The sequence below is a fragment of the Amphibalanus amphitrite genome, unplaced genomic scaffold (assembly GCF_019059575.1).
Source record: "Amphibalanus amphitrite isolate SeventyFive unplaced genomic scaffold, NRLGWU_Aamphi_draft 000492F_arrow, whole genome shotgun sequence".
NCBI classification, from domain to species: Eukaryota; Metazoa; Arthropoda; class Thecostraca; order Balanomorpha; family Balanidae; genus Amphibalanus; species Amphibalanus amphitrite.
In genome coordinates, this window is record NW_024881986.1 from 371,330 (window position 1) to 392,293 (window position 20,964).

Here is a 20,964-nt window from a genome sequence, read left to right on the forward strand (position 1 = left end):
GTTAAGTCATCAGCACAAGTGTCTCCTGTCTTGGAATGTGACGGTCGTGTATATCGGGGAGATGGCGAGCGTGCGAACTGTTTGAACGCTTGTTTTGCCCGTAAGTTTAGCGACCCGGCGGTTGATGCACTGCCGGTGGCGCCGGTGCTCGGTGCCCCTGGAACAGACCGCTTCACTGTGCCGCGAGGCCGGGTCGCTCAGTTACTGCGGGAGCTGTCCCCGCACAAGGCCTGTGGCCCAGACGGCCTTAGCGCTCGCATTCTGCGTGAATGTGCTGATGAGGTAGCCGTCCCACTTGAAATCATTTGTGAGATGTCTGTTTCTTGTGGGTACTTCCCATCCTATTGGAGACAGGCTAATGTTGTTAGCATTCATAAGAAAGGTTCCAAGAAAATCCCTGACAATTACCGAGCCGTTTCCTTGCTCTCAATTTGCTCAAAAGTCCTAGAGAAGGTAGTTTTGGAGAATCTCCTGCCGGTCTGTCTTCCTGCCATCCCCGCCAACCAGCATGGATTCCTGCCAGGCCGCTCATGTGTTACTAACCTGTCCTGCTTCCTTGATCACTGCTGGTCCTCCATTTCCAAAGGTAAACAGACAGACGCCATTTACACCGACTTTTCGTCCGCCTTCACGTCTGTAAACCATGTCCTACTTCTTCATAAACTCCGCTCATCCTTTCACATCACTGGCACTGCTCACTCCTGGCTTACATCCTATCTCAGCGATCGCATGCAGCGCGTTGTTTTGAACGGCAAGCATTCGGCGTGGACTGCTGTGCAGTCAGGCGTGCCCGAAGGCAGCATTTTGGGACCTTTGTTGTTCGCGTGCTTTGTTGCTGACATCCCGAAGTGTATGGAGACTGGCTGCCTGTTATATGCAGATGATGTCAAGCTGTTTCACCGAGTGGGGTCCGATGATGATGTTGCTTTACTTCAGGCGGACTTAGACAAGCTTCACGACTGGTGTAAAACATGGAAACTAAAACTCAATCCGGTTAAATGTCAAACGATCACTTTCACCCTTAGGACAACTCCCATTAGGTCGACATACAGGGTTAATGGTCATGTGCTTAATCGTTGTCAGGAGGTGCGCGATTTAGGCATCCTTTTGGACGCAAGGCTTACGTTTTCGCAGCATGTTGATGCCACCATACGGAAATGTAACAAGATGTTAGGCCTAATAATGCGCAGTGTACAGTTGCCTCGATGTCCCCGGCGGGTCAAATTCAATCGAACTGCGCTGCTTGCCGCCTACAAAGCTCACGTCCGCTCAATTGCTGAGTACGGCAGCGTTGTCTGGAGCGGTGCAGCAAAGACTCATCTTGTGCGGCTCGAGCGAATGCAGCATCGTTTTTTGATGTGGCTGGCATCAAACTCCGACGGAGACGGCTCCAGTCTTGATTACGTGTGTCTCCTGAACCGCTTTGGTTTGTGCTCGATTAAGTCACGCTTTGTACAGACCGATCTTTCATTTCTAGTCAATGTGTATCGCAATAGGATTGACTGCCCTTACCTGATGGCAATCTTCGGACTAGCAGTCCCCAACAGACGCTCTCGACAGACAGGGCTGTTCCACGTACCGTTCGGTCGCGTGGACACTGTGAAGTCAGGGTTCACTGTCCGTATCCCTGTGCTATGTAACCGCTTCTTGCAACATACACCCACCGCTGACATGTTGGCATCATCGGGCTCCGTTTTATCGGACATCCGTGAGTTTGCTCGTTCTCAGGGAACGTACATGTAATGTGTTGTCATCGTTGTGTGCATGTGTTGTGTTGTGTTACCTAGTTTAAATTGACTGCCACTGTAAATGGGCTGCAAGGCCTGTAGTCGGTTAATGCAAATACAGAATACAGAATACAGAATACAGAATACAGCAGGAGGTAAATGAAGAGCCACCCGCCATAAGCACTGCTCAACCGCAGGCACAGGTTTAGACGGCGTTGGTCCGCATCAAAGCCAGTGTGATGGAGAATCCATTGGCTGAAATGCTCCAGAACATTCATCACTGTGTTTTTATGAAAGGTGGCTACAAGCTCAGTTAAAAGAAAAAGTACCAGATTGTTTTGGTTTTTAATTACAGTGGGAATAAAGGTGTCCGGATAATTTCGTTACACCCCCTGTAATGTTCAAATGGTTGGTAAATTCGAAATAAGCTCCAAAAACTAGCCTAGAAACATGTAAAACTCGAAAAAGGAACCGAGGTCATCAAAGGTCATTGAGCTGACCTGACCTTCAGGTGACCTTGACACCCACCCTAATGCATGGGACCAGCATCATATCACATGTTTCAACTTTCAACGCTTGAAACCACGTGAAAACTGCAACCGCGCGGCTAATGCGAGCCGACATACGCCGAATCGCGATTCGGGCCAAACATGGTCTCGAGAAATAGGTCACAGGTCAAAGGTCATTTGGGTCAGGGTCATGAAATTTTCAGGGTAGGTGTTAAATTGATAAAATCGGGGGCATTGAAAGTTTCGTCGCGATCGGCCGGTTTTTACGCGAGTTACTCACGAAAAACCGATAAAGCGCACCCAAAAAGGCAGAAATATGCACATGCGATATCCTATACTGCGAAAAAAGGTGCATCATTTTTTAACCTCACCGACAAATTGTAATTACCCTAAGCTCAGGCAGACGTATGGTAGAAGATCCCCCAAGTGAAATACACTACGGCGGAAATAAAATACCCTACGGCGGAGCTCGGTTGCAATTTGTAAATACGCTCCCGGTGCCTCGTCCGCGCAGCGTATATTCGGATGCAGTATGAGCAGAGCATGGGTCCCGAAAAATTCCTCAGAAACTAGAGAAATTCTCGGACACACACGACGGGTACCATATGAATGCGGGTGAGACTAAATGCTTACTTCGAAATTTAAGCTGCGTTGCGGCATTGGCGGTTATGTGCGGCGTGTATGCCGCATGATTAGTAAGCGGCGACCACTAAATTAAAAACTCAACAGCTTTGACCTGTTTTCAATGGATAACACTGCATACCAAAAATGTCCATCGCTCTCGTCATAGGATATTTAGATTTAAATAACTAACTTATCTACATCATCGTTTTGAACCAAATTAACCCCAGGACCCCAGGACTACGGCAAACTCAAAAACGACAGACCCAAAATGGCACATGTTACAATCATGCCACCCCAGACCACATCCACTTGCCAACACATCAAGCCAACAATGCCATCACTGATATCACACAACCATCCTCAGCGCCTAGCATGAATTCTGACACAACACCATCACCCATCACTGCCGATAGCCACACTAATAGTCGCTCTCCACCATCTCCAGCAGTTGATAACCCCAGCATATCCGCTCGTTTAGCACGCTACCGTGAACTGTTCCAACAAATAAAATCAGAATTCAGGGCGCAAGGACTCGAGGTCGAGACTAGCCGCGACTATATGGACGATCCAGAGCTGGCTTACTACTTTACACGCGGGGCAAACTAATGTTCCTGCGTGCCAGCTGTGTTAAGCTGTCAATGTCTCTGCTTTTTTGTAAAGTGTCTGTAATTTAACCATGCTTGAAGTGTACGATGAATATATATATACTTTCAACTTGACCCTCGCCCGTATAGGTGTTTTTTTTTCCAGCCGCGAACGTATAAGGTATAACCCCTTGCCGTTTCGCTCCTGATCAAGCTAGAGCTTCGCGGAAAAAACCAGCGTGTTGCCCGTGACGAGAGGAAGCCGATGATACCCAATTTTAAGGTCCTAGGTCATCGGTTGACCTCCCAGGTCAGGTCAATGACCCAAAAGGCGGGAAAATTGGGACCTGTTAGAACGTTGGACGTGGTGAACGTGGGACCTGAAAAAGTTGCACCTCTATGTAATATGTGGGTTCGATATACTGTGTGACGTTCCAAGAACTATTTGGGAAAAGTTGCACCTCCGGAGAGACGGACGGACGGACGGAGAGACGGACGGACGGACGGAGAGACGGATGGACGGACGAAGAGACTGATGACGGACGGACGGAGAGAGTGACTGATGGACGGACGGATGGAGAAACGGACGGACGGATGGACGGACTGAGAGACGGAAGGGCGGACGGACGGACGGACGGACTGAGAGACGGAAGGGCGGGCGAACGGACGGAGAGACGGACAAAGAGATGGACAGACGGACGAGAGAGAGAGAGAGAGAGAGAGAGAGAGAGAGAGAGAGAGAGAGAGAGAGAGAGAGTGAGTGAGTGAGAGAGAGAGAGAGAAAGAGAGAGAGAGAGAGAGAGAGAGAGAGAGAGAGAGAGAGAGAGAGAGAGAGAGAGAGAGAGAGAGAGAGAGAGAGAGAAGGGAGGTGAGAGAGAGAGAAGGGTGGTGAGAAAAAAGAGGATCAGATGAAGGAAAAGACTTAGAGACATGGATATTACTTGTCAGAGACTCGGGGAGGACGGGAAGGAGACTGATACCTAAAGAGAGGAAAGATGATCGTGAGCAAGGGGTTTGGGAGATAGGTAAGGAGACAGGGGAAAATGAGATTTTATTGCTCCGGTCCCAATAACACTTCCCAAAATAAAATATAATTGGTCGTAATTATCGAATAAGAATCGGAAATTGTCAATTGAACGTCTGATTTGCTTACATCGATCCGCCCTATACCCTGTTTGACATGTTTGCACCAAAGCCAACTTGCAGGCTATACATCGAGCCAGTGGTATATACTATACAATAAATACATCTCTCCCGGTGGTATACCTGCATAGAGCCGAGACCTCCGGCTGTATTTTCCCACGATCAGCCGGATTGCAAAGCCGTGTATTTTTCGTCCGTTGCAGGCGGCCGGCGCAATCTCCGTGAAAGAAGCGCTCCAGTGACAAAAGCACGAGCAGATCGCCTAAATGCCGGTGACCGCGAGAATTTCTCTAGTTTCTGAAGAATTTTTCGGGACCCATGCTCTACTCATACTGCATCCGAATATACGCGTCCGCGCATGTGCCGTCAGCAGTGTCGGAACTCGACAACAGATGGCAGCACCGTGTCCCGTCGGCAGCGCTGTTCTGTACACAATGCACATCTAGACCTTCATATCCAGAAGTACTTCGAGTCGCCCTGTCCCATCGGGTCAGGCCCGTGGGTGCTTTACCGCCGTGCCAGGCTGGTTTCGGTTGAGTGGCCACCTAAATGATTGATCATTTGAGCACAGATTGCTACGTTTGTTGACACTGCTTTGATAGACACTAGTTATATTCCGAGTTTTATCACGCTCTGGGCCACTGTCCAGCCGTCGGTAAACCGTTGTCACCGTGCCGGAGGTACCGCCGTGGTGACGTCACGTGTGTTGTGACGTCACGCTGGCTCACACCGCTGTGCTGTTGTGTTGTAGTTTCAGTTTAGACCAGAGAGTGGTTGTAGCCAGGCTGGCACGGTCCACCGACATCAAAACAACGGTGCGTCAGCTGATTATTGGTCCTCCGATTCAGGAGAAATTATTAACGCGGGAACGCCGCACAGTGGGCCAGGCGCTTCAAAAAAGCGGAATTAAATCAATGAGCACAGCTGCGGTGCCAAAAATGATTCGTTACAGGGTAAAATATCATGCTAAAGCCGAATCCGATATCCATTTTCAAATTTGATTGGTTACGCTAGGTCACTGACCTATGACGTCATTATTTAATTTCTGCGCTGCACATATGCCTGGGACAGGCGGGCACTATGTCGCATTGGCCGCGCGTTTGCAGTCTTTTCGTGGTTTCAAGCGTTCAAACATGTGATATGATGTTGGTCCCATGCATTAGGGTGGGTGTAAAGGTCGCCTGAAGGTCAGGTCAGGTCATTCACCTTCGATGACCTCGGTTCACTTTTTCGAGTTTTACATGTTTCTGGGCTAGTTTTTGGAGCTGAATTCGAATTTAGGAACCATTTGAACATTTACGAAGTAGTTTTGGTGCCTTCGTAACATGTTACGAAGCTGTCAGAGGCGGGTTGACACCTACTACGAATACCCGGCAGGACCCATACTGGTTGACCTGACCTGAGCTGACCCGACCTGGCCTAAATGCATGAAGACATCATCTGTGATCAAAACTAACATGATATTCGTGATCAGCATCCCGAAAAACCCCTTAGCAGCCACACTATACGACGTTCTAACAGGTCCCGATTTTCGGCCATTGACCTGACCTCAGAGGTTACCATTTGACCTATGACCTTAAAACCGGGTACTGTTGGCTTCGTCTCGTGACGACCTACACGATGGTTTTTTTCCGCGAGGCTCTAGCTTAATTAGGCGCCAAACGCGAGGAGGGTCGCTTCCCCCTGTGCCGTCGAGGGATGCAAAACGGCCTATGCCGGCGAGGGTTAAACCCTTATTTGTCCATTTCGCGCAAAAATGCGCAAAATATTTGCATTGGGCAGCAAGCTATACACCTTGAGGAAAGTCAGGCAGCATATATCTTCGTGTTGTTCGGTGACGTTTTCTTTATATCCTTATATAAATTCATTGCGTCGTTGCACTACTACGGTTCCGAACAGGCACTGTAAACCCCACCGCTACTAGTAAGCATGAAATAGTTCCCGGGAACTTGAGTACGAGAAACATGCGCAGAAATACCGACTGTTTTTTTAAAGCTATTTTGTACGGAATAATTTTAATGATTTTACGCTGAGAGCTTTTGAATCGGGGGAACGGAATATGGCACACAGCAGTCATTTCCATCTCCAGTCGGTAAGTCCTACTTTGCGACGTTATAGCATTATCTGCCTTGACATTGGGGAAAGGAAACTTGCTTATTCAGAAACTTTGTACATTTTTACAATACTCTATCCCATAATTACAGGAATTTCACCGAAGTTGATTTTCGACTTAATTCCGCTTTTTTTGATGCGCCTGGCCCACTGTGCGCCGGCGCTAAATAAAGGCGGTAGGATTCACGGCTTTGCATGATCGTGTGCAATGTTTTTTTTATAGTATCAAGCAAGGGGCATTGCTGGAGTTTTGCAAATAAATATTTTGTTCTCAGTTTGGCTATGCGATCGTGAACACTTTATTTTCATAGATACGATATGAAACAGGATAAACAGGCCAACCCAAGGCTTATGTAGGCCAACCTTAGACTTCGCATAGCCATGGACATTGCGTAGGAAGGTACTCGCCGATCGTACCACGATACCACGGGCAAGATATCAGACTTTTGGGAGTTTTGTGTCGCTGAAATGTATTTTAAGTGCTAAGAAGGAAAATAATTCAATTTAATGATGTCATGGACAATGGACATTTAGCCATTCCAAGCATATAATTTGCCTGGCTTCGACAACCAGATAGCCAGGTTTATTTCAAGAGCTTCTAAAGAGGTAGTGGATTTAATATCGTTTCTATTACATTTTTTTGATAATCCTACATATCAGTAAACCTGCCACGCTATCATTCTCGGCGAGCGAAGCGATTACCGGCACATCGTACCAATGCCAATGCAGCGTCGAGCGTCCGATGGTTTACGATAGGAATTATAACAATAGTTTTAAACTAGCGCTTTTTAGAACCATGGTCCGAAATGGTAATTCAAAGAAGCTCTTCCCCTTTCAACTCACCTGAAAAAGCTGCTTTCGTGTACCACCCAGCACCCGTTTCGTAGATATATCAAAATGATAACCGGAGGCGAAGATTATCTTAATGATCTACCACGATTCGTGGGGCTGACTAGTACCGACGGGGATCCCACAAACACGACGGTCACATTCATTAAGCATGATGTACGGCGTAAAGCACCACAACTCGGCCCCAAAAGCGCAACCTTCTGAGATATCTTATATTTAGTTTCAATGCTGGTACTGGTGCAGTTTCAATGCTGGTACTCTGCTCATTTCTGTTCAATGAAGTTATTTCTCGCTTAAATGCGCCTCACATTAACCCGCGCCCTGCTGGGGGGGGGGGGTGTTTGAACACCCCCCCTTGTGGTTTTTCGCGAATATCTCAAAAACGGCGGCGCGGAGCGCCGCCGTTTTTGGTACACCTTATCATACATCAATTCTACACATGTTGTGAAAATTTCAGACCAAGGTCATTCCAGGTCAGGTCACCAGGTCACTTGAAATGACCTCACCTCATAAAAACTTTCAATGTCTGTCATAGCTACACCGAGTGACCGATCGCTTTGAAACTTTCAGCGATTGCTAAGAGCAATAGCATGTACAAAATGTATATCTCAGAATTTTGATATCGATGACCTAAGGTCAGGTCAATTTTGCGACCTCCCCATTATAAGTCAATGGGAGAAAAATGAAATGCGCCTCTTTTGGATGAAAGACATTATAAACACTCCTAAACACCGAATTACAAGTGTTTTAGACACACTGAACTTGAAAATGGTGTCCGTGACCCTTGTTTATGCCCTGAGGTCATCTTAGGTCACGAATGGTATCTAACAGTTTTTCGCAAATAACTTTTGATAGAGGCATGCTAGAGTGATGAAAACGCCTTAGATGTGTTCAGCCCGACGATACGGATCGACTGATATGCAACATGACCCTTTCCGGTCAGGTCATGACCTTGACCTGAGGTCAAATTTTCAAGTTGACCTTTCAAGGTCAAGTTATAGTTCATTCGATGCGTCTTGACGAGAGGAACACGATGCCGGTAAAAGTAAGCTCGTACAAGGCTTGGGTCAAAAGTTATTGCAGAAAAACTGTTTTCGAAAAAATCGTCTATTTTTGCAGTTTTTGCCCCCTGCAGGCAAAACCGTTGACGTTAGCTCAAATCTGAGAGAATTACTCAGAAAGGGCGTTAAAGGAAGACTGCCACCTTCAAAAAGTTTTCTCAGATCGGCCTATGATTTATTCCCTGGACAAAACAAAATTTTAGAATTCACCTGACAAAGTATCATCACGTGAATCGCGAAAAAAAATGTCGATTATCATACAATTATCAATCGGTTAATGTCTAGCGACAATGTTTACACATCACTAGACTTCAAGGTCATAAGATTATTACATTTTATTTGAAAAAGTAAGGTATTTTATGATTTACTAATATATGATTTCATAAGAAATTGGCCATGTTTAATTTATTTTGCATTTAAGTTCGTAAAACATTTAAAAATCATGGCTCATTTGGAATGGCCGTCTGGCCCATGTTAAACCCCATTTCCCACACTTTTTTGGAAAAAATGAACTACTGAATATATAAGTTTAACTTTTATTTTGACACTCCAAAATTCTTCTCTGATCTCGAAACAATCAAAGTTTTGACATATATTTACCAAAAGATAAGAAAATTAATGTTTCAAAGTTATCGATAAACAGTAGAGATGTCGGTTTTCTTGGACTAAAAAAATGGCATCAAACTGAACTTTGGTCTCCGATTTCTCGCAAACGGGTTCGAATTTCGGAAAACCGACTTCAGTCTGGGACATAGGTGGCTCAGCTCTAGTGAAAACCGTTTTGTGGAAAAAAGGTGGCAGTCTACCTTTAATAGGGCTATCGAATGCGCTTTTCCGCGGCGCTGTAGCTCTATTGGTTCCCGAGTTATGCGTTGGCTTCTTGGAAATTTTTGACATTCGACCTGGAAATCGGCGAAATTTTGCCTTCAATGACCTCTGGTGACCTGACCTTTGACCTGACCAAAAAATTGACCGAAGTGATTTCGTCATTACTTGACGCTCTTTCGAACGCCGCCTTCCGCGTATCGCTACGTGGCCCAGGAGCCGAGTTACAAGGGGGGGTGTTCAAACACCCCCCCCCCCCAGCAGGGCGTGGAAATCCAGGACCCCCAGCAGGGCGCGGGTTAATCGTGTGCTGTGCTCCACAGTCCACAATCATTGCGCCGCGCGCTCTTCCTTCTTATCGGCCCCCTTGAGATCGTATCCATCAATATCTATTTGCTTCTAAGTTCTAATGACTTGTAGAGAAACAGTTTTAGAGCGTTTAACAAAATAATTGCATAACGAGCGATGGGAAAAGCCCAATCGTCCAACTCATAAAAAACATTGGGACACAAACAACTGGAAACTGTTGGTAGTTGGTACTTTCGCGCATAGGCGGCGGAACGGGGAGGGTTCCGGGGCACCGTGCCCCCATTTGATTTTGGCATTTTAACATGGGCTCTATGGGCGTTACATGGAAAGAATGGGACCAAAAGTCGGCAGTGCCGCCCCCCCCCCCCCTCCCCAGTTGAGCTGGGCGCAGGTACTAAATAGCATCAAAGGAAATCCTATATTCATCTCGCCGCATTTAAGCGCACCAATCGAAAGACGACAGCGAGACCGCGCTGACAGGCAATCAACCTGGCCACATAAAACTAGCTAGTGCAAAGAAGATGTCTATATAAACCACTGGACCATGCAAAGCGTTCAGTAAATAAAATACGAGTAAAGATGACGCGTTTGAGGGCAGACTGGCCAAACAGTGACGTTACACGCGGATCTCAACACTGCACAACACATTCATCAAAAAAGATCTCGTGGATCCCTATATACGTCATAACTAACTAGCCCTAGTACGGGGGTATATAGCCATGGACGTAAATGGCCGGCTTAAGGCACAGGATCCCAATTGTCATCCCCATTACGTGGTCCCCAGAAGTCGCCAGGCCGAGAGCCAATGGCAGTTAAGCACATCTTACACGTGCCGACAAACGTGACACAATGAATCCAATAATGAGTCCGCTAATAAGCCTGCCTAATTCTGCATGTAGGCTGCTATTTACCACCACGGCGGAAGGCTAAAACGCATCCATACAGCTCAACATAGGTGTCAATTCCCGCCGGGTTGGGGGTGCTCAAGCTCTTTAAATTCCCCGCCGGCTCGGCTGGCTTGGCTTTGGAGCCCCAACAGACGGTGCGGGTCAAGGTCACCGCTAAGGCAGCGGCGGATTTGCTGCGCCCGGGCAGTGGGCACCCTCAATTCGGTGAAAATCGACACCCATGCAGCTCAACATGACAAAACGCTGCATACAAGCGCACGTCCTCGCATTTAATTGACGCATTTAACTGCGTCACTAACCTCGTACACTGTACAACACTGGTGAGATGACTGTCCGAAGGAAACTGCCGACTTTGGCTGGCAACATTCAGGGTTGGTGACTTATGTACTGAGTTCGGCTGGCTGACAGCGATGTGACTTCAGGACCGGTTGATGAACGGGCCATCCTAGCACCATACTACAGGAGCCCAGCTGGTCTTGGCGAGCGGCGGCGACTGGACGAGGCTGGACCCCTACTACAGGAGCCCAGCTGGTGCTGACGAGCGGCGGTTACTGGACGAACGGGTCAGCCTGGACCCCTATTGCAGGAGTCCGGCTGGTCTTGGCGAGCGGCGACGACTGGACGAGGCTGGACTCCTACTGCAGGAGTCGAGCTGGTCCTGTCGAGGAAATAGTTCACCTTTAACATGGGATTTTAAACTGAGATAGCAGTCTGATAGAGCAGATTTTTGTATGCCTTATATTTGAACCGTTTGAGATATTCACCTTTTATCAGTGAATATTGGTGCTTAAATTCATGTTCTAGTGCTCATTTACAGCAAGCAGAAACCTCTTCAACACACACAGTGGCCAATCAGCGATGAGAGCACTTACAGTCCTGTAAGTGCTCTCAAGGGATTCTGCTCCTGAGCAGAATCCCTTGCAGAGCTGATAGGTTGTTCAGCTGTTAGTGTTCACTCTAATCATTAAAATAATGAAATCCCTTTAGAAGAAGTGTGTAATTCCAAGTTAGAATACATTTAAATTTTATTCATCACATTTTTAACACACCTTTTTAAATTTTATTCATCAAGTTACTCACAGAAGGTGAACAATTTCTTTTAACTTTTACCTTGCTTCAATGGTGACATGTAGCTCTTGCAGCAGAGAAGGCACAGCATTTGGCTGCAACTTCAAATATTTACTTGATGCTATGAATTATTCAGTTTTGAAATGCATACAGGTAGGTACAGTGAATCTTGGGTTCTCCTGTAAGAATGCCGACCGCAGAAGCAGAAGTTCATCCAAAGCTTGCGCCTGAAAAAGGGCCAGGTTTAATTATCCTTATACCATAATCACATTTTTGCCTAATTTGTAAGAAATAGGTTTAGGTTAGCAGAAACAGGTAAGGTTTTGGCTAGACCCCCTGGGTCACAACAGAAGATGACCCCCGTGATTGGTGGGACCACCAGGCACCAGCACTGGCACAGTCCGTTCTGACCACCGCACACCTATCAGCCACATTTAAAATGCACTACACTACATCCCCCACCACCTGACCACACCAGACCAAATCTGCACCGCGCTACACAAAATCCGCACTGCACCAAGCTAAATCCACGCCACACCAAAGCCTCACCAGCCGGACAAGCCAGCACAGACGAGATCTTGTCGAAATTGCCATGCTTTGCAGAGTGCATACTGGCCTACCTGAACCTGACCTTACCCAACATATGAGCCTGACTGTGCTTAGCACTGGGAGCTCATTGAGACCAGGCCCCACAAGCCTAGTGGCCTCCTGAAACCTGATTTCCATATGGGGTGAGCTATTTAAGAATGGTGATCGGATATCGAACGTGAGACAAGACAGCAATGAGCAGTGGGCGGTTCATGCAACCATAATCATGTTTCCTTCCCACAAGTATCAAAGCAAAATAAAAAATAGCTACCTATCGAATTCAAATTTCACTGGAACCTCACCTGCATGGATCTTAAGTGAAAGGATCTTGATACATCTTGATCTGCACGAAAGATACATCTTGATCCACTCATCTCAATCTTGTTTTTCTGCATCCAGGGCATGCAACACTTCTGGTCAAGGCCGTATATAGGATATCGCTTCTGGTATTTTTGGCACCACACTCGACTGCTGAGCTCAAATGCAAATTGCAATCACGGTCATAAAATACTGAATATTGAATCGCAATGTATATTCAGTCGATGTACCCCTCGTTCGATGTCTCTCATGCGACGAAGATTGTACGTCGTCCGGCCAATCCCGTTCTAGATCAACGGGGGCTCGGCTGCAATTATGGAATGTGATTGGCCAAATGGCGTAGAATCTTTGTCGTCCGAAAAACATCGAACAAGAGTAATGTCGCTACTGCGCCATTGTTGCATCGAATTCGCCCCATAGAAGCACGTGTTAACTCTCTCCCATAGGGCCCTGGGTAAACTCTCTCCATAGGGTCCTGGGTAAACTCTCCCCTTGTCTATTTTCTTTAAACGGGGATAGTTTGGACAACAAAATATTTTCAACCTCATAAAAAATAAAACTTAATTTTTGATGTACCTCATTGATGCAAAACATCAGAAAAACATTAGAAATTAAGTCAAAGAAACCGATTGTTTATAAATGGACAGCTGACGGCATGCCTCCCGTGTCCCCTGGCTTGAAGCTTCGGCTCCGTGTTACCTTAGTATTCTATGACCGTGGTTGTAGCTATCTGTGAGGGTGGCCGGTCCGGGCGATATCGGACCTCGCCCGTCACTGTGTCGGACCGTCGGTGGTCCGGTCGGCTGTGGTTCGTCTGGACCGGATATGTCCGGTTCGGTGTCGCTCATGGGATAGCACGGGCTGATGGCGATTGAAATACTCAGTGGTTCAGACGTTCAATACACAAATGTTACTGCGATTTCCAAGCGCAACTATGTAGTGCTGTCATTTAGTGACGGTAACCCGTCAAAGGGATTGTAAGGCTTCTGACCATTATGCAATGCTTTGAACATATCATTCCATAATGTCATACGAAGTTGTGATAAAAAGAAGTCACCTACTTGAAGTGACGTGGAGCTCTAATGTCGGATGCTTCATAAAAAGTGCGTGCAACTTCAGATTGCCTAATATAATTGTTCCGTGAAAATTAAGCCAAACCCAGAGAGTTATCAGTAAAAAGAAAAATCAGGTCATTTCCAGGAAATGCATCCCACAGGGGACGGGCGAATCATACTTTTTACCCTCACCACCAGCCCAGCACCTCAGTTGACTGAACCGTTAGGCTGTACTGATTATCACACATCAAGTGTGTCTATGGTGATCAATGTGTCACCCAGCCGGTGCAGTGCGGCACAGCCTACCACTGCAGGCAGCTGATTGCTTGCTGAGAAACGGTGCATCGTTCTGCCGTCAACTGTAGACTGTACAGTGTGTATTAGTTATATTACAGCTGTATGGACACAGCACGGGTACGGATCCGGGACACCTCACCATCGACTGGTGGATACAGGACACGGTCTAGTATCCAGCGGTGCGATACAGCCGGTGGTCGTTATTTCTTTTAGAAGGCTGGATACCGCCAGTAGACACTATTTCTTTTAGATGGCTGGATACCGCCAGTGGCCATTATCACTTTTAGAAGGCTGGATGTCGCCAGTGGCCCTATCACATAGAGAAGTGTCCAATAGGCCTTTCGGTTGTTTTACTAACCTCTAAAACGTGGTGAATATTGACGTAACGTTTATCACTCAGTTCTAATCAATACCCTTACCTGAAAACGTTCGTGGTCCGACCATTGACCTTTGAAATTATGCATTGTTTAAAACAATATTCGACAAGAATGGTGGGTCGCCGCATATAGCGCATATAATCTGTACGTGCAACTCAATTTTGCAAGTAGTAATGAGCCAAAAAAAGGAATGAGGTTTGCTCTCTGGCTTATTGTAGCGTCAAGGTCATTCAATTTTGATGAACTTGTCTTGATGAGCACCTTTCTGAAGTTGAAGCTCTTGGGTATGCATTTAAGAATTTTATTGTGATGCTCCAAATTTGGACGGTTGTGGTGGTCAGCGGTCAAGTGATGACTATCAGTTGACTATACCAGAACTAGTGTCGCCCCCCACGGCTCCACGGCCTAGAGTGCCGCCATTTTCAATGAGTTGCCCCACCCCAAACGTTCCGCTGGATCCGCCACTGCCATCAATTGAAGTATTCATACTCGTCCCAGTCGGTCCACTGATACCTTATCGGTGCAGAGATACCGTATCGGCTACAGCAATGTCACGAGCCCCGTACAGGGTGTCGATAGGGACAACACTGACATTGAGGCCCCGGGCGTCGGACAGTGCGACCTGGAGAGGAGCGATTATCTGACCCCGTGTGACCTACCGAGACAAGGTATACTGGCCTGGAGAGGAGCGATCTGCTGAGACATTGGAACCCACCGAGACAAGGTATAGTGACCTGGAGGGGAGCGGTCTAACGAACCTGTGTGACCCACCAAGACAAGGTATACTGACTTGGAGAGGAGCGCGGTCTGCTGAGACCTTGGAACCCACCGAGACAAGGTATAGTGGCCTGGAGGGGAGCGGTCTAACGACCCCATGTGACCTACCGAGACAAGGTATAGTGACCTGGAGAGGAGCGGTTTTCTGATCCCATGTGACCCACCAAGACAAGGTATAGTGGCCTGGAGAGGAGCGGTTTTCTGACCCCATGTGACCTACCGAGACAAGGTATAGTGACCTGGAGAGGAGCGGTCTAACTACCCCGTGTGAGCCACCGAGACAAGGTATAGTGACCTGGAGAGGAGCGGTCTATCGAACCTGTGTGACCCACCGAGACAAGGTATACTGACCCGGAGGGGAGCGGTCTGCTGAGACCTTGAAACCAGCGAGTCATTACATTCAGCATATGTTTAAGCGTAAGTCATTTTCATAATGATAAGGCATTCGCTACTATCAACTGAGTTTTGAGCGATGCATTTGGGGAAGGGAAGGTCGGGTCGGGTCAGGTCAGGTCAACCAGTAGGCGTCACCCCTCTATCGTGTTTACCTGTTCACTGCCACTGACAGATGCATAACATGCTGCATCGGCACCGAAACTATATTCATAAGCTGTAAAACTTAAAAAAGTCAACTGAAGTCATATATAGTCAATGGGCTTCACACACATCCATGCATATGATTCCACGATGTAGCATTTCACGTTGACGTGTCTGCATGTTTCTCATAAAAAGAAAATCGCAGAAAAAATACACCGTACGCTGAATCGTAATACTAGCTGACATGTGACAAAATATCGAGAAAAAGGTATGTGGTCAGAGGTCCGCTGAGTCAGGGTCATTAGCTTATAATAGTAATTAATAAATTAATTAACTCGAGAGAAGTAGAGAGCAGGGAGAGCTGGGACGCGGGGAAGTCTTGTTGACTGGAAATCGCTGTACAGGTAATCTTTGGATACCTGGAACGTCCAGGTGCCCGATAAAGAAAAACAATATCCACTCGGCACTTTGTATCTAGTCGAGGCACGTCACAGCCAAACGGTTATATTTTCCTGTTGCATATAAGATATATGCAACCGGAACTCGTATAGGAGATGATGAGGATATGAGATTGGTGGTAAAGAAATTCACATTTTTTTAGTTATACTCTACCTAATATTCAGCATTTTGAAGTCGTTCACCGTCGGCGTCTGTCAAGTTATATGACTGTTATCTGTTATATGTGTGATAAGTTATCTGTAAAGTGACGGGGTATACTGAGATAGAGCAATGAGCGCCCGATAGGTGAGCCTCAGCGGCGCCGGTCCGCCGGTATCCTGAGGCGGCGCGGCGTGCAGGTTAACGCATCTGACGAGTATTACGGCTGACAGAATGTGTCCGTACAAGTTGGGGACCCGCGGCGACGCCCCTGTTGCGTATGCCATGGCGAACATTATTTGTTTTCAAGGATATCTCACTCTAGGTGACCTGATCACCTGACCTTAAATGACCTTGGTTTGAAGTTTTATAAATTGTGTGGAAAAGATGCCTATTTATCATAAGTTTTGCCCAATACAGCGAAGAGTAACTTGGACGGGGTCAACGGAGAGTTACGACAGCACGACCTTTGGCCGGTCTCCTTGCTTACTGTTTCGGCCCAGCTGTCAAGCTGTGGTGACGCCTATTTCATGCAGGAGTAGTTTACAGCTGTTTTCACGACGAGCTATCCGGCGAAGGCATCTGATTTGACCAAATCTGCACCTAATTTCTTTTACAGCAAATATCCTTATTTTATGAATTCATTTCAGTGTTTTCATCGATGATACTCTAATAATATGACAAAGCAGGCATATAAGCAAATAGTGCAACCCTAGCTGATAGCTACTATAAGAGACATACTAAACCTGATTTGACCAAATCTGCACCTGATCTGCACCAGATGTGCACCAAGTGTGTACCAGTTGGCCGTCGTGAAAACGGCTAATAGATAGGTACTACCGCTAGTGTAGGTTCGTGTATGATATAGGCCACGACCTTGCTTCTATGGCCCGCAGTATCAACAGAGTAGTTTTTCGTGTCCCCGCACCGCGGCTCTCACATTAACCCTCGCATGTGTAGGGGGGGGGGGTCGGATGGACCCCCCCCCCATGGTTTTTCGCGAATAACTCGCGTAAAAGCTACCGATCGCGACGAAATTTTCAGTACCCTCACATTGATCAATTTTACACCTACCCTGAAAATTTCATGACCCTGACCAAAATGACCTTTGACCTGTGACCTCTTTTCCGAGACCATGTTTGGCCGGAATCGCGATTCCGCGTATGTCGGCTCGCATTTGCCGCGCGTTTGCAAGCTTTTCGTGGTTTCAAACGTTCAAACATGTGATTTGATGTTGCTCCCATGCATTAGGGTGGGTGTCAAGGTCACCTGAAGGTCAGGTCAGGTCATTGACCTTTGGTGACCTCGGGCGACCTCGGTTCACTTTTTCGAGTTGTACATGTTTCTAGGCTAGTTTTTGGAGCTGAGTTCGAATTTAGCAACCATTTGAACATTTACGAAGTAGTTTTGGTGCCTTTGTAACATGTTACGAAGCTGTCAGAGGCGGTTGACACGTACTACGAATGCCTGTCACGACACCTACTGGTTGACCTGACCTGACCTGACCCGACCTGGTCTAAATGCTTAAAAACATCATCTGTGATCAAAACTAACACGATATTCGTGATCAGCACCCCGAAAAACCCCTTAGCAGCCACACTTTACGACTTTCTAATAGGTCCCGATTTTCCCGACTTTGGGTCATTGACCTGACCTGGAAGGTCAACCAATGACCTAGGACCTTAAAATTGGGTATCATCGGCTTCCTCTCGTCACGGGCAACACGCTCGTTTTTTCCGCGAAGCTCTAGCTCGATCAGGGGCCAAACGGCAAGGGGGTGGGTCCAACCGACCCCCCCCCCCCTACACATTAGAAGCTGGCAAACGCCGCACACATGCGAGGGTTAACCCTCGCCCGCACATGCCATTTTCCCATCCTAGAACGGACATGGGGGGGGGGGGTGGCTGCCACCCCCTGCGCCGTTTCGTTCCTGTTGGAGATAGAGCTTCGCAGTAAAGATCAATTTTTTTTTTTGGAAGAGACGAATCCAATGCAGTACCCAGTTTTACCTTCTCAAGTCAATCATTGACCTTCCAGGTCAGGTCAAACTAAAAAAATGTTGCTGTTTTGGGTCACCGTTGGATATCAAGTGTTAGTGCGCTGCTTATCATACACCGATGGCGATGCCGTTTTCTGGTGCCAAGCCAGCTAGAACCTCTTTGTCACACTACCCGGCTACCCGATCGCCGAAACCAAAACCGCAGAAACTTGAAATTTTCAGTGGACATCAAGAAAGGATAGAGGAGCAGCTATACGAAAAATCAGGCTTCCAGCTCTAAAAATGTTGAGTGCAGAGCAGAAAGAACTACCTGGGGTGGCAACCCCCCCCCCCATGTGCGGGCGAGGGTTAACGCTTTCAAGAAAGACTAATTACAGATGGTTTGTTTGTCATTGTCTCTTCTGATTACTGGAAGCCTATAGGAATGGATACCTACTTATCATTTGTGTTTCAGATGGACTTAGAAGATCTGTGCGGGGAGCTGGCTGCTCTTCGTAAAGAGTTTGTTGGTTTGAAGGGAGAAGTGACCACCCTGCAGGGGGAGGTGACTACACTGAAGGGAGACAACGCCACACTGAAGGGAGAAGTGACCACACTGAAGGGAGACAACGCCACACTGAAGGGAGACAACGCCACACTGAAGGGAGACAACACCACACTGCGTCAGGAGGTGGTCCATCTACGTGAAGAGGTGGTCCGCCTGCGACAGGCTGTCCTCGAGGAGCGCACCACTCGCGAGGTCGTCGTGGAGGAGCTGCGGCAGGAGGTCCGCCGGCGAGCGGCGCCATCCGGCCGTCCGCAGGGGTGAGGCTGGGAGGCAGCAGGGGTGGCACCAGGGGTTAATCGGTGGGATGACACTAGGGACTAACAGTAACAGTAAGCCGGCCTTGATTGCAAGAGATGACTCTTAAGGTGTGGACAGCTGGTCTGTATGTCAAGCTGGTTGTGGAGGCAAGAGTCAAATTTGTTTGTGAAGAAACTTTGTAAGAGGTTATTCGGTTTTGTACACAGTTTGTCTGTTAGAGTACGCATTATTTTGTGGATAGTTTGTCTGTAAGAGTTGGTACGTACATCTTATTTTGTGAATAGTTTGTCTGTAAGGTGACACTCGTTTTGGTAGCCAGCTTGTCTGTAAAAGACTGGGAGGCAGCAGGAGCTAGACAGGGTTTGGGAAAGGACTCTGTGGCCTTACCTAGGTCAATGGTACGGTGCTGCCCCGGAAGTGAAGATAACTATCTGGAAATTATCGCCTAACCACTGACCTCTGATGACGTCACACCATGTCACTCTGACGTCATTTTGTCACAGTGACGTCGAAGAGGTGATGACGCTGAAGGACGGAACCGGCGACAAGTGTGACGTCATCAGCACCTGTGACGTCATCACCCAAGATAAGGAGGAGGCGGGACTGGCGGGCGGTGACGTGCGAGAGGCTGTACCGCGATGGCCTTCTCTTATTTATCTCCTGGACCACGACGTGCTGAAGGTGGTGCTGAGCAAAATGGACTGCTGGGAAATGATCCGCGCCAGGCGGGGTAAGTGTTCTGGCAACTGACATTGTTTGCAGGACGGTAGAAAAGATAATAGATCATGCTTCATTATGATATACAGTCCTTCTTGGAGTTCCTTTCCTAGAAACCGGCGAGCTCGGCACGAGACATTACATCACTGGCACTCCGGAACCGGGACAGACAGACTGGCCAAGGCCGTATAAAGACTGGCAAAGGGCAGGCTGGCACAGGATTCGTATGTGAATTCAGGGCTGCTCGGTATACTCTTTGTTATAGAATAGCTTCTTCTTTTAATTAACCCGCGCCCGGCTGGGGGTCCTGGATTTCCACGCCCTGCTGGGGGGGATGTTTGAACACCCCCCCCCCCCCTTGTAACTCGGCTCCTGGGCCACGTAGCGATACCCGGAAGGCGGCGTTCGACAGAGCGTCAAAAATAATGACGAAATCACTTCGGTCAATTTTTTGGTCAGGTCAAAGGTCAGGTCACCAGAGGTAATTGAAGGCAAAATTTCGCCGATTTCCAGGTCTAATGTCGAAAATTTCCAAGAAGCCAACGCATAACTCGGGAACCAATAGAGCTACAGCGCCGCGGAAAAGCGCATTCGATAGCCCTATTAGCGCCCTTTCTGAGTATTCTCTCAGATTTGACCTAACGTCAACGATTTTGCCTGCAGGGGGCAAAAACTGTAAAAGTAGCCGATTTTTTCGGAAACAGTTTTTCTGCAATAACTTTTGACCCAAGCCTTTTACGAGCTTACTTTTACTGGCATCGTGTTCCTCTCGTCAAGACGCATCGAATGAACTATAACTTGACCTTGAAAGGTCAACTTGAAAATTTGACCTCAGGTCAAGGTCATGACCTGACCGGAAAGGGTCATGTTGCATATCAGTCGATCCGTATCGTCGAGCTGAACACATCTAAGGCGTTTTCATCGCTCTAGCATGCCTCTATCAAAAGTTATTTGCGAAAAACTGTTAGATACCATTCGTGACCTAAGATGACCTCAGGGCATAAACAAGGGTCACGGACACCATTTTCATGTTCAGTGTGTCTAAACCACTTGTAATTCGGTGTTTGGGAGTGTTTATAATGTCTGTCGTCCAAAAGAGGCGCATTTCAATGTTCTCCCATAGACTTATAATGGGGAGGTCGCAAAATTGACCTGACCTTAGGTCATCTATATCAAAA

At 47.4% G+C, this 20,964-nt stretch overlaps 1 protein-coding gene and 1 long non-coding RNA gene across 2 annotated transcripts in view; one reads left to right on the plus strand and one right to left on the minus strand.

Moving 5' to 3' along the window:
• Window positions 1–11,252: 11,252 nt before the first annotated feature.
• On the minus strand, window positions 11,253–12,800 carry LOC122392594. The gene is made up of 3 exons (XR_006258551.1): window positions 12,610–12,800; window positions 11,762–11,946; window positions 11,253–11,309 (listed from the first exon to the last, which is right to left on the minus strand). It is a non-coding gene; the product is annotated as an uncharacterized LOC122392594 (long non-coding RNA).
• A 2,270-nt stretch (window positions 12,801–15,070) lies between these two features.
• Window positions 15,071–20,964, plus strand: part of LOC122392591 — a 67,648-nt gene continuing 61,754 nt past the window's right edge. The window contains exons 1-3 of the mRNA XM_043387641.1: window positions 15,071–15,078; window positions 18,719–19,068; window positions 19,573–19,799. Coding sequence (XP_043243576.1) covers window positions 18,719–19,068; window positions 19,573–19,799 — 577 coding nt within the window. The 5' untranslated portion in view covers window positions 15,071–15,078. The remainder of the gene's footprint in view (window positions 15,079–18,718; window positions 19,069–19,572; window positions 19,800–20,964) is intronic.